Source organism: Dicentrarchus labrax, unplaced genomic scaffold, assembly GCF_905237075.1.
Source record: "Dicentrarchus labrax unplaced genomic scaffold, dlabrax2021, whole genome shotgun sequence".
In the NCBI taxonomy this organism is placed as follows: Eukaryota; Metazoa; Chordata; class Actinopteri; family Moronidae; genus Dicentrarchus; species Dicentrarchus labrax.
In genome coordinates, this window is record NW_026136713.1 from 8,954,123 (window position 1) to 8,966,710 (window position 12,588).

General features: G+C 41.3%; 2 protein-coding genes across 2 annotated transcripts; both read right to left on the reverse strand.

The window, feature by feature from the left end:
• Positions 1-1,744: 1,744 nt before the first annotated feature.
• eef1g (eukaryotic translation elongation factor 1 gamma) lies at positions 1,745-8,248 on the reverse strand. The gene is made up of 10 exons (XM_051419038.1): positions 8,138-8,248; positions 7,069-7,227; positions 6,720-6,783; positions 5,749-5,891; positions 5,414-5,557; positions 5,137-5,266; positions 4,365-4,569; positions 3,655-3,827; positions 2,635-2,759; positions 1,745-2,125 (listed from the first exon to the last, which is right to left on the reverse strand). Exons 1-10 carry the CDS (start codon positions 8,147-8,149, stop codon positions 1,967-1,969), a joined length of 1,314 nt encoding a protein of 437 aa, XP_051274998.1. The 5' UTR covers positions 8,150-8,248; the 3' UTR covers positions 1,745-1,966.
• Positions 8,249-8,342: 94 nt separating this feature from the next.
• Positions 8,343-12,244, reverse strand: polr2g (RNA polymerase II subunit G). The gene is made up of 8 exons (XM_051419043.1): positions 12,076-12,244; positions 11,656-11,765; positions 10,495-10,654; positions 10,052-10,102; positions 9,884-9,949; positions 8,906-8,977; positions 8,722-8,755; positions 8,343-8,518 (listed from the first exon to the last, which is right to left on the reverse strand). Exons 1-8 carry the CDS (start codon positions 12,085-12,087, stop codon positions 8,505-8,507), a joined length of 519 nt encoding a protein of 172 aa, XP_051275003.1. The 5' UTR covers positions 12,088-12,244; the 3' UTR covers positions 8,343-8,504.
• Between the last annotated feature and the right edge of the window lie 344 nt (positions 12,245-12,588).

Here is a 12,588-nt window from a genome sequence, read left to right on the forward strand (position 1 = left end):
TAAGTTGGAAAAAATGACACATCTGACTCACTCCGGGATGTGATTTCTTCCTTGTGTATCTCTCGTGTGTGTGAGTGTAAGGGTGTGTCAGAGAGAAAAAGAGATCCACCCAAAATCTTCTGAGCTTCAGAATTTAACATATTTAGTGATTAAACCAGGGTTGATTGTGTTAAAAACATTACTATACCGCTGAAAACTGACATTCAAAGATGATGTGAATTTTTAATGTGGATTCATATAAACTGTAGTCACATGGGTTGGTCCAGGTATCCTATTTTACCTGCAGCTACTGTATATATAGAACACACAATGAGGCACCAAACAAAGAAATCAGTTACAGAAGAAGTGAAAGGATAAGCCAGCCTGCAGGTGTGGGAACAGTCAACAAATGATCAAAAGTGTACCAACTTTAATATGGTTGGGTGTGCCCGATTAAAACAAATGCTTCGTCATCAGTCCAACAGGAGTCTACCAGAAAAAATCATAAAGCCTCAGAAACATTTTCCTCAAGCTTAGAAAAGAAACAAAATTAAATTAAGTTTTAAGCTTCATTCAGTCGTATCTATGCAGTCGATCCCTTATAATGGAAAATCATTTCTTCTCTTATGCCAACTTTCAGAAGTACCATCTGAAACATGCCATTTCTGCATTTGAGTGGGGTGTGGTCAAACCATACAACACATTCTCTGATCACAGATCTGCCTGATACAAGTTAATAACTTGTTTAAAATCAACTTTTCATTCTCTAATATGCATTTACAATATACGGTCTCTGTGTGCTGTATTTACTACATTAAATTGTAAGTGGACTAACTTAAATATCCAGCAAGAATTGCAACATTGTCTACATAAATAATTGTGTAGTTTAATCGCATCATTGCTCATTTCCAGTGTACATACATTTAACACGCAAGTAGATTTAAATTGGAGATTGTGGTAAAATATATGACAAAACACTTAAGACATGAGGAAAAAGTACAACTTTTATGTTAATGACCCTTGTAGACGTTTCCAGGGGCATTTAAGTGCACGTTCTTTATAAAGATTTGTTTCACGTTTGCTTCTCTTTGGAGAAACATCAAAACAAGAACCCCTAGTTTAAAGCGGTTCAGTTTCTGGTCTTACTTTGAGCAAACCACAACTCAGCCCAGTCATTTTATTTCCATCTAACATCCTCCCAGTGAGAGGTCTTTGCCTGCCCTCTGCAGGAATAAGAGAGCACTGCAGCATAAGCTCAACCTTCAGCACAAGCTGAGAGGCAACAGTGCTAAACAGCTGCTCCTCTGGGGACTCATTTAAGTGGTCTAGATAGAAAGCGTTCTCCAGTGGGGACGCATGCTAAATTAACCAATTTACAACATTAACAGTAACTTGATACCTAGTTGAAGACTATTTTTCCACTGACCTCATTTAGTTGAGAATGTCACCACAAGGTTAGGTCAAGAGTGTGCAGTTGTACTATACAAAAGGATATCAAGAGTGGTGAATAACCTGCATAACTTTACTACGTCTTACCCTTTATTAATGACTGGAGGTCAAAAACTGAAGATTTTCAACTGTTGTTGCATTGCTCCTCAAGTATGTTTATTGATCGTGCACCAAATGAAATATTCTAACCATTAACATTTTTCCAAGGTGGCTGTCTAGGAGAACATTTAGGAAATGAAATGCATGTGTGGATGGGTTGCCACTCAAAAGGCATAAACTTTAAAACAAACAAAACTGAAGCCAGACCCCACACACATCAAGTCCCATAGATGGCATTGTGGAAAATGCTTTATTTTGCAGGTCAAAACATCAAAAAACCAGTTTGGGGCCACAGACAAAATTCATTCGTCTTCAAACACTGTCATTTCCAAGTCATTCTTGCAGTAAAGTAAGCACGTGGTGGCTGAGAGTCCATAGGTTTTAAGTGCTGGGAAACAGAAGCGCAGAGTGCTTTCGTTCAGGCTGTCCCAGTGTCCTCTCACTTGAAGACCTTGCCCTGGTTAAAGGATTTGCCCACGTGCTTGAACTCACCCTCCCAAGCAAAGTACTCCTTTACCATGGTCTTGCACTCCTCGCTGTCTGGATCCAGCTTGCGCCAGTCATATGATTCATAGTCGATCTGCCAGTCTGGAGACAGCTAGAAGAGGGAATAAAAACAATGCATTAATTAGATGCGAGTGAATTGCCTTCAGCTTTGATGAATTAATAACGTACCACAACCAATTGTGTGCATCTGTTAATTTAAGGAATGTCAAAATTTAAAAACATTTATAGATTAATGCTAATTTACAGTCTGACACAACAAAGTTTGATACTGAGCTTGGATGTTTTTTGTACCCATAGTATGAACCAGCCTCTTACTCACTGATAGAGTTGACTGGGATGAATATGGTCTCTAGTTTTTCTTCCCCTGTCAGATTAAGACTTGGTGCCATGATTGGACACTGCCTTGCCCAATGACAGGGGGCCGACCACTAACAGACTATCATCCAATGTAACATTTTGTTTCAGGAAGCTTCTGTTGAACATTGCAGTCCAAGCGTGAATGCCAAAGTCAGTTTGTTAAAAACTGACAGTAAATGCTTCAGGGTGGGGATGTGAAACTGAACATTCGTGCTAAGTGTTTTTAGCCTTTTAAATACTTACAGTGAAGGCCAGGTCCTGGCCTCTGAAGATCCAGATACCAGAGATGCTGCTGTCATTGTTGGTGCCGAACAAGAGGACACTGGCAAAGGCGTTCTTTCTGAGTTTGTCCAGGCGTTGGAACATACCTGCGGAGAACATCGAGGGGCTTTAGATTGACTGTATTTTATCAATCAATAACAAACATTAACATACCATGTAATATCAATTGTACCCAATATTTTGCCCAATGCTTGTTTTAAAGGATTTCATTGAACACTTGACTCGTTTTTCCTTCCCCACATCAACTTCAAAGCCGTCTTTTCAGATATGGCCACACATGTAGAGTAGATCTTATATATCGCAACATTTTAGTTACCTAAGGTAGTTTCTTTTCACTGTGCCCATTGCATGAACCAGCCTCTTACTCACTAAACAGAGTTGACTGGGATGAACATGGTCTGAACTTTCTCTTCCCCTGTCAGATTAAGACTTGGTGCCATGATGGACACTGCCTTGCCCAATGACAGGGGATCATTCTTCTCTCCCCGAAGAGGGGGGGGGTGGCGACACCTGGTTGCTGCCCAACAATGAACTTCCATGAAAGCTGTGCTACATTGAAAACTGAAATATAGGCCAAATCCACTCCAACTGATTGGAAGAGAAGCAGCTCTACGTCGCTTTAAAAAAAGTGAATCCATTACATAATTTTTATCCTCCTTTTATCTAATTTCAATGCCAACAGGAAGTAGTCCTCGAAGCCTACAAATTCTCTTAATCATATTCAATATTGTGGCGCCCTGGAACAATTTGAGCCAACCAGGACAAATGGAGGAAACTTGGGCCAACACATGAACTGGAGAACTGCCACATGTGAAGGACCAAGCCCAAAATTCCTTTAATCACTTTCTTTCCAACCACTAAGCCACTACATTGCCACAGAAAAACAAGTGGGGGAAAATAACTTCTGTAAACTACACAACCCCTGAAGTAATTCTTTCATAGATCAAGGTGTTGGGTAAAGCGGCTGTTGCCAAGTCTCACCTGTGATAAGGTTGCAGCTCTTGAAGGTAAGTGTAAGCTCCTCGGGGTATTTGTACTGGCAGTACCAGATTGAGTACCCCTCCCGGTCAAAGTTCTCCCAGAAGTGGGGAATGGCTACTGTCAGGGTGTCCTCGTTTGAATACTTTCTCTTGAACTCGTCCATGACAAATGGGCTAAGAAAGAAAGGAAGAAAGATCTGGTCATATTAACGGAGAAAGACAAGATGTGGAGTGTCAAAAAGGACACATGTTTAGTGTAACTAGTTTCTTTATTACCCCAGAACACTAACTTGACCCCCTTCCTTTTGTGTTTGAAACACTAAAAAGAATTCAGGGACAGTTGCTGCCAGACTGCGTACATAACCTAATGCATGTTACAGATTTAGGTTTCCATACCACAATAAACTGTAGATCAAGATTTGATTTGTGCCCATTGCATGAACCAGCCTCTTACTCACTAAACAGAGTTGGCTGGGATGAACATGGTCTGAACTTTCTCTTCCCCCGTCAGATTAAGACTTGGTGCCATGATGGACACTGCCTTGCCCAATGACAGGGGACCACTTGTTTTCCCCAAAGAGGGGATGTTTGTGGTTGGTGAACACCCCTGTGACTGCCCAAAACACATTCTGCAGACCACACAGCTTGCACTGTGAGCAACTCAATGTTTAACCAACACTTAATACACTGAAAGCACAAAGATCTTTCTACCTCTTTGCCAGGTGTGCAAAGGGGTCCTTGGTTTTGGGCTCAGAAGCCAAAACGGCATCACAGTCATCCATCTCCTCTTCTGGGGCGGGCTTCTTCTCTTCCTTTTTCTTTTCTTTCTTCTCCTGGGGCTTGGCTGCCTCTTTGCCTGCCTTCTCTTTCTTAGGGGGGGTCTCTTTCTTGGGCTGCATCTCAGCAAACTTCTTGGCTGAAGTAAGAGAACATAACAATGAACAACATGTTTTCTGTTAAAGGTTCCATGATCTGGCTTTGGTTGACACACTCTAGCACCACTCTGGCTAGGAGTTTGGGAGATGAATTGCCAAGTATTTCCAGCAATTTGACATCTGTTTAAAAGGGATTTCTGTCCCAGAAAGTCATTCAGTAACTCATTTAAATTATTGTAAACCACAAATAATAGAAAATGTGTTTGTCAAATGACAGCTAGTTCTTTTAGTGCAATACTTTAGCCAACCCTTTAATTTCCTCATATTTACAAATACAACTCTGCAAAGTTTACTTGAGTTTCGGGGGTAGATATTTAATTAGAACAAACCCTTTCCAAAAGTGAGAAAAAGCAGCAACATAAGCTATTGTTTAAACAATTTACAACATCCTGAAAGCAATTTAGTTACATGTGATTTGGGACACACCAGCTAAACTATTGAAAATTCTGACACAAAGTATGCATCTAATTTTATCCTTTAAATTGCATGCACCAGCAGTCCACCGCATGCACTGTGTGTGTCATCTGATCTCATTGCTGGTTACTCACCATCAAACTGGGCCATCTTTTCACACAGCTTAACCTCTCCAAGGACAGCCTTGAACTGGGGCTGGTTGACACAGGTGACAAACCAGCGAGTCACGTTGGTGTAAGGCTGACGGAAAGAAGGCTCAAGGACCTACAGGGGACAGAGAGGTGTAAGGGCCTTCTGGAGAGGATGTTGACTCAAATATCAAGAGATTAAGTGTTGCTCCAAGTAGTGTTAAAATGAATGAACATAGTGTGCATCTTTGTGCAACCTTTATTTCCTGTGTGTATGTCAAACCTGTTTGTAAAGCCAGAGCATGGAGCAGGCCACGGTGATGTCAGCCAGGCTGATTCTCTCTCCCACCAGGAAGGTACGAGTGTTCAGGTGTTGGTTCAGCAGTGAAAGGGCCCTCTTTATGTCTTCCTTGGCCTGCTCTGTGGCCTGGACAGTTCGAGAGAAGAATTACTATGCAGGATTAGACAATATTTAAAACTCTTCTACATGGTCACATGCCAAGTCTCAACTACAGGGTGCTGCACTGTGGCCAACTGAAACTGCCACTAATCTTCCCCCACAGCAACCAAATCACACTTAAAGTCTTTAGCTTGACCAGAAAATGCTGAGCTGCAAACCTGCTTGTTGAACTGCATAATTCCCAGAGTGGGGAAGACCCATGCGCTGGCTGGAGGGATGATCTCTGAGTCAGCGAAGCTCACCCACTGCAGCACCTGGGCTGCGGCCTGGGGAGTGGCACCACGCAGGGCATCATTGCTCACTGTAGTTGAAAGATGGAAAATGTTTAAGAAATCACTCAAATCTCTAGAGTCATGATCATTTCATATCATTCTACATTATGTGCGCTAAACAAACACAAAAAAACCCCCAACAACTTGGTTTTTCGGGGGATTTACTCTGCATTTCAGCATTAATGCATTCCCCTTAAAACGGTTGGTGGTTACAGTTACAAGTGCCGACTGGTTTAAGGCTGACAATGCTGCATTCAGTGTAACAGAAATGTAACTTGTACATCAGGTATGACAAATAATGGTTGTATTCATTGTGCATGTTCCCCTTTGGCCTACAGGCACACCTAAATGAAACAGAACCATGTTTTCTCCACAATGAAGAATCTGATACTATGACAATTAAAAAGTGACCAGTGAATTTATGAATTTAATAATTGTTGATCCAATCCCAAATTCTTCACTGTTCAAGAAAAAGAGCCAAAACATGATCTCCTGTAAACTAGTTCTGTCTTAAAGAGTAACCTACTCAGTAGCCTAGTGTCTGTCTTTTAATTGTGCCCATTGCATGAACCAGCCTTTTACTCACTGAAACAGAGTTGACTGGGATGAACATGGTCTCAATTTTCTCTTCCCCTGTCAGATTAAGACTTGGTGCCATGATGGACACAGCCTTGTCAAAATGACAGGGGTCATGCGTTTTCCCCCAAAGTGTTCATGGAGAAACTGATGAACCTAGTGGCCTTTACTCTACTTCCTTTCAGATTTTAAACTATAAGTAGACTTTTTGGATAAACACCAAGATTGATAGCACACAACACATTTAAGTTAACCATTTAATTGGTACATGTGAGACTTACAGAAGTGAGCAATGGCATTACTCTCAAACAGACAGAAGCCGTCATCTCCCTGGTAGGCAGGTACCTATAAACAATGACAAGATTGAACAATTGAGCATATGTAGCACATTTTTATTAAGACTCGAGCGGTTCCAAGCATGGTTTGTTGTTTTCTTTTTTTTAGCCCTTCTACTTAAATACATTTGATAATTGGCTAATGGATGCAGTACTTGCAGGAACTGAGTGATGAGTGAATGACTTCACTGCTGACAATGAAACAAGAGTTACTGTGAAAAAAAAGTGAAAGGCCCCTTCCAGGCGAGCATAGCTGCCCGACTGGAGCAATCCCATTAAACCAACTTGCACTAACCTTGCCCAGAGGGAAGTTGTTGAGGAAGGCAGGAGTACGGTTTGTCTGCCCGAAGGTGAAGGCAGGGGGGCTGCTGGCCACTTTCAGGCGAGCGCCACTGTACTGGGCAGCAATCTGGGCCTTGAAGGCCCGCCAGTTCTCTGGGTACGTGTACAGAGTCTGGAAAGAGGGGAGACAACACAGCAATTATTGAACAATCGAGAACACACTTAAATCCAACTTAAACATACAAGTATCACATTCTTGCTAGCAGGTTAGTTTAAAGTTAAGGATGTTCTAATGGCAACATCTCACTAACAAAACAAATCAGGTACCTGGCCCTGTATTGTAGTTCTTCTTTCTTTAAAATACAATATGATATCTGGATTTTTTTGGTAAATAAAGCCACCAGTCTAGTTAAAGTGAGGTGCACTTTGTCTTGTAATGTTCTTGGCACAAATGGATTCCATTCAAATCAGGATGCTAGACCATTTAAAAAGGCACCAAGCTGGAATATGAACAAGGAGAAGCTGGAAAGTTGTGAAATAAAACTACAACCTACACAAAACCGTGTTAACACACTTCAAGCAAAAAAAAAAAATTGTGTCACATTCACGTGGCTTTTTAGCTTGGTTTTAATGCTAACGACTGCTAACTATCATAACCGGCAATATAACCAGACGGTCTTTAGTTTACACTGCTTTTAGATAATTAAGTCAAATACGAGTTAGCCTCGGGACCACGCAAACAGGATACAAGCACCGACGTTAAGCGAAAACATCCTTTAAATACAAAAGTCATTTCCCATAGCTTGAAAACAGCCAAGGTAACGTGGCACAAGCCTGGCCCGAGAGAGGGGCGTCGTTCACTGTGAATGCTACGTCAGGATAGCAATAGCTCACCTCAGCTACAATGGACTCTGAATGAAATTCTTTGTAAATAACCCCGAGAACAGCTCCCTAACAGACCGAAGACATTGTTTACGGGGAAGGCTGCACAGCAAGAGTGCAGATGGGCTAGATTTTCGGCGGATTGTGCCAGGAAAGTTACAAGAAAGCGCCATCACCGGTCATCTCTCCATCTTACTCACCCCTGCCGCCATCTTCAGGACGAGAGAAAGGAAGAACGAGGGCGCGCTGACGTATTTACGGCCACGAGACGTGCGCGCACTTTAAATGTCCGCGTTCACGTGTCCCTTTATGTTTTGCACCGACAGGCCGATTCTTTGTCCCATCTCAAAACTGAATCGATATGAATTTAAAATGACTATCAATGACATACCGTGACAGTTAAAACACAGAAAAGGATTCAAATTTATTAGAAATAAAAAATACTTTATTACATGTAAAGAAAAAAAAATTATCAAGCCTTTCCTTAAATGAATCTTACATTCTTCAATTAGGAAATAATTAGACTACTAAATAAAATGTTACATGTGAAATTCCCTCTGGGGCGAATCAGCTCACAAGACCTGGAAATAAAAGTAGAGAAGGCAAGTTCAACGACTAATCATGAAACAGAAAAAAACAAAAACAATTATAACTTAGTTCATAGTGCAAAATAATTTGACATTAAAAAAAAAATCTATGCATGGAATTTTATCAATTCAAGCCTGTCATATAGCCTGTAAATATAGATCCACCACCTATATGACAATGCTCTCAATGTACTTACCCAGATAATCATCCATGAGAGATCCAATGGCAAACTGAAAAACAGGGGGAAAGCTTGTTTTTGGTTGACTGTAAATTAACATACATCACTTCTATAAACTACTGTGTAACATCTGAGATATGGTGACATCTTTTTCTACTTCTTTTTGCCAATCTCGAGGTGCAATATATGGCCGGACACTTACGATGTCATTCTTGTCCACTCTCGTTCCCACAATCTTTAGCCGGATCTCATCATCTTGTTGGATTACGATGTCCTTGACAAGAAAAGAAGAAACCATCATCCTTAAATTCAAGATTGAGCGACATTAAAATGAAAGGAGCATTAACCACTACTTTGCATAATACTTTGCATCCCACTCCACACCCTGTACGCCTATTCTTGCTATTCTTATCCTGTATCTAACTTTTGCCTCCGGGTCGGAAAACAAGTGCTCAACGTTTTCCAACAGTAGTCACACACCACCGACAACGTCACTGATTCTGAAGAACCTGGATCATATTTTATGGAGAAAATGTTTTCTGGTTTTCCTTCTAACTTCCTCCTGTTTCTCTGCTTCAACTCTGCGATTTACAAAGATTCCCGATGGTCAGTGAAGTAACTGCTGGGAAATGTAGCTGCTGTTAGCTAGTAAGCTTGCCTGTGATTGGTTGCTCAGAGCACCAACGCCTTTCCGCCCCTGTTTAAGAGCAGTGCTGGCGTCGTGCTAGAACCAGAACCAGGTGAGCGGGATATCTAACAGGGCTCAGCAGCATCTATGGACATAGCGAACGGCAGAGGCTAAGGAACCAAAGAGGAAGACAGAGGAAGCGAAGAAGAGAAGAAGAGAGAGAAGCTGCCGGAGAAGGGTACTGGCCTTGACGCTATTGGACTAGTAAGTGATATTAGCTGACTTGCTAAGCCTTGTGTTGTTGTTGAACTGTGTTCATTTATGATCAAGTGTTGCACTCTAAACTGGGGATGCCAAATCACAACAAATACCAAATCTGTGTACATATAAGGTGTACTATAACTACCTGGGTTTCTACATGTGTTTAAGTTTATAACGTGTCAAAGACAAAGTGAGTAACCAATTCTTTTTATTGAACGTGATATTTATTTTAGTAATAACTAAAAGTTTTTTAACTTGCGGCTGATATTTAGAAATAATGAATATTCTTACCTCATCAACTGTCTTATAACAAGGAGGATTCGAGTTGGGATCGAACTCCATTTCTGAGGGGATGGACTGCAAAAACAAAGTTTATCGTGAGAAAATGATTAAATAAATCGAATAGCGTATTAGGACCAACCAGTTCAGTCAACAACTATAGATGTTAAGTTGACTCACATGGCGAGAGATGAAGCAAGACATTGGACCAATTTCTGTGAACAATCCAACCTGCAACAAACGAGAGAAAAACCCATCAACCACTACAGAGACATAAACTCTTCACCGGAGGAACATTCACAGTAATAAAGATCAACAGTAGAGATTTTATTTTACCTGTTAACTACATGATTAATTAGAAAGCATATGTAAACTTGAGTTTTGGTCATTACAATAACCAGTTATAAACCTAGTTATAATAAAAATACAGATTTTTATAAAGTAAATGCACATGTTTAGGACATTAGAAAATGTTAGCAAGAAGCGCAGTGTTGCAAGATGATGGTGGCGGCAAGCTTTGGAGATCACAGAGGGAAACAGTATGTCGGATTACACATGTCCTCATCATGTAGGAACAGTTTTGTGCACAGTGGCCAGTAAACCTGCACTGTACTGTCTCTCACCTTGTTAACCTGAGTGACCACAGCATCCACCACTTCCCCTTTGAATGGACGGAACACAATGGCCTTGTACTTGACTGGATAGAGGACAAACCCTCTTCCCGGCTGGATTACACCCGCTCCGATGTTGTCAATGGTGGTGACTGCAATGACAAAGCCGTACCTGAGGGGGAAACATAAATACATTAAAAACATTGTATATGTGAAACTTTTCAATGCAGGAATATAAATGCAGAATGTAAAGCTTTTAAAAGTTATGCATGTTGTCATGATGGTTTAAAAAGTTTGAAACACCCTTCAGTTTTCAAAATCTAAATGGCACAGACAATCTTTTGGCAAATCATACCAGAATATTTTTTACTCATTTGTTAAGATTGTTGTAAGATAAAGATAGAAAGATCTAAAACTGTACAGGAAAGATATTTACAATGTGCAAAGTAGAAAAACCAACGGGAGTGCATTCATGTAATGCATATATACAGGGTGGGTTTCAGAGTCGGTGTCAGTGGGGGGTCCGAGCCTTGTTAATGAGGCCAGCTGCACACGGAAAGAAAGTGTTTTTGTGGCATGAGGTTTTGGTCCTGATGGACCGCAGCCTCCTGCTTTCAAAGAGTTTGTGTCCGGGGTGGGAGGGGTCAGCCACAATCTTGCCTGTCCAATGAGGGAGGTGTCATCCGCGAACTTCAGACGGTTTAGTTGACGGACTGGTGACCGGAGGTGCAGCTGTTTGTGTACAGGGGGAAGAGCAGAGGAGAATGAACGCAGCCTTGGGGAGATCTGATGGTCCGACAGAGACATTTTTCCCCAGCTTCACGTGCTGCTTCCTATCAGGAAGTCTGTGATTCACCTGCAGGTGGAGTCAGGCACAGTGAGCTGGGAGAGTTTGTCCTGTAACAGAGGATGATGGTATTGAAAGCAGAGCTGAAGTCCACAAACAGGATCCTGGCATAGGTTCCTGGGGAGTCCAGATGCTGGAGGTTTGTAGTCATTGAGTCCTGTGCTCCTTAGTTTACTGCCCATTTGTTAATTTCTGCCTCTTCCCCTGGCATTGGCTTGAAGATCACTGTACTTTAGTAACATATGCTCAAACCCAATACATGTAGATTCACTTCCAGTCAAAATACTAATAATAACTGCAGTTAATAAAGACTTGCAGCCACTCACTTGCCAGTGCAGGTACCCTCCACTTCTGTGAACAGCTTCTGCTTCACGGTGTTGAGGAGGTTAGGGCCAAAATACCTTGGGTGTAATAGGATTTCATGCTCCAAAGAAATCTGCGAACACAAACAGTACGAGCATTACAAGACAACGGTGAAAAGATACATCACTGTTTTAGGTGATGGTGATTATGAATGAATGAATGTGATCCTCCTGGTGCCGCCATGTTGCATCTAACCGCAGACCGGTAAAACAAAGGAAAGTCTGGTAGTGTTTCTGCATTCATATGAAACAACAACTTAAATCAGTGTGGTGAGGGTTTGGAAAAGTTTTGACCACGTTAGCTAACGTCATACTGATCACATCGTGATGTCCACAGACCTTCGTGTAGTCCGCGGATACACAGAGAATAATACACACACTTACATGGTAAAACATTTCTGTTGTAATATCCAATCCGTGATCGTTTAATTTTCTTGTTTCGATCAATTATCTTCCAAAATGGTTTTCACTTAACGAATAAAAAACATTCCCTCCTTCGCAACCATCGTGTTACGTACTTCCGCCTCACGTGGTTGATGCGAGGAGTATTGTTGTTACGGTCTCGCGAGAGAGACAACACTAACCCCAACTATATTCATCTCAATCTTAAATTAAACCATTTATCAATAGTTGTTGTTGTTGTTGTTGTTGTTGTTGTTGTTGTTGTTGTAAACCACATAAAATAGTGATACAAACACCCCATGGAAACCATGGAAACAATGTCAGTTCACTCCACAGATAGTCGGACCCCTGGCGGTTAGGAGGACTATATACATCAGGAAATTTGTGTTTGGTGGATTATTTCTTTGTTGTTGTAACAATGCTTCTTGGCAATACATCTTATACCTTTGGAAAGCCTGTTTATTTCCCTTTTAAATGGTGCCACATTTGTGGGAT

Excerpts from the sequence above, each read along its gene's own strand:
- eef1g (XM_051419038.1), bottom strand. Across the intron at positions 5,892-6,719 it reads TAATGCCATTGCTCACTTCT|TGAGCAATGATGCCCTGCGT; the intron begins GTAAGTCTCACA and ends TTTCAACTACAG. Across the intron at positions 2,126-2,634 it reads GCCAGGACCTGGCCTTCACT|CTGTCTCCAGACTGGCAGAT; the intron begins GTAAGTATTTAA and ends TCCCTCTTCTAG.
- polr2g (XM_051419043.1), bottom strand. Across the intron at positions 8,978-9,883 it reads GTTATAAGACAGTTGATGAG|GACATCGTAATCCAACAAGA; the intron begins GTAAGAATATTC and ends TTTCTTGTCAAG. Across the intron at positions 8,756-8,905 it reads GAGTGGACAAGAATGACATC|TTTGCCATTGGATCTCTCAT; the intron begins GTAAGTGTCCGG and ends CCTGTTTTTCAG.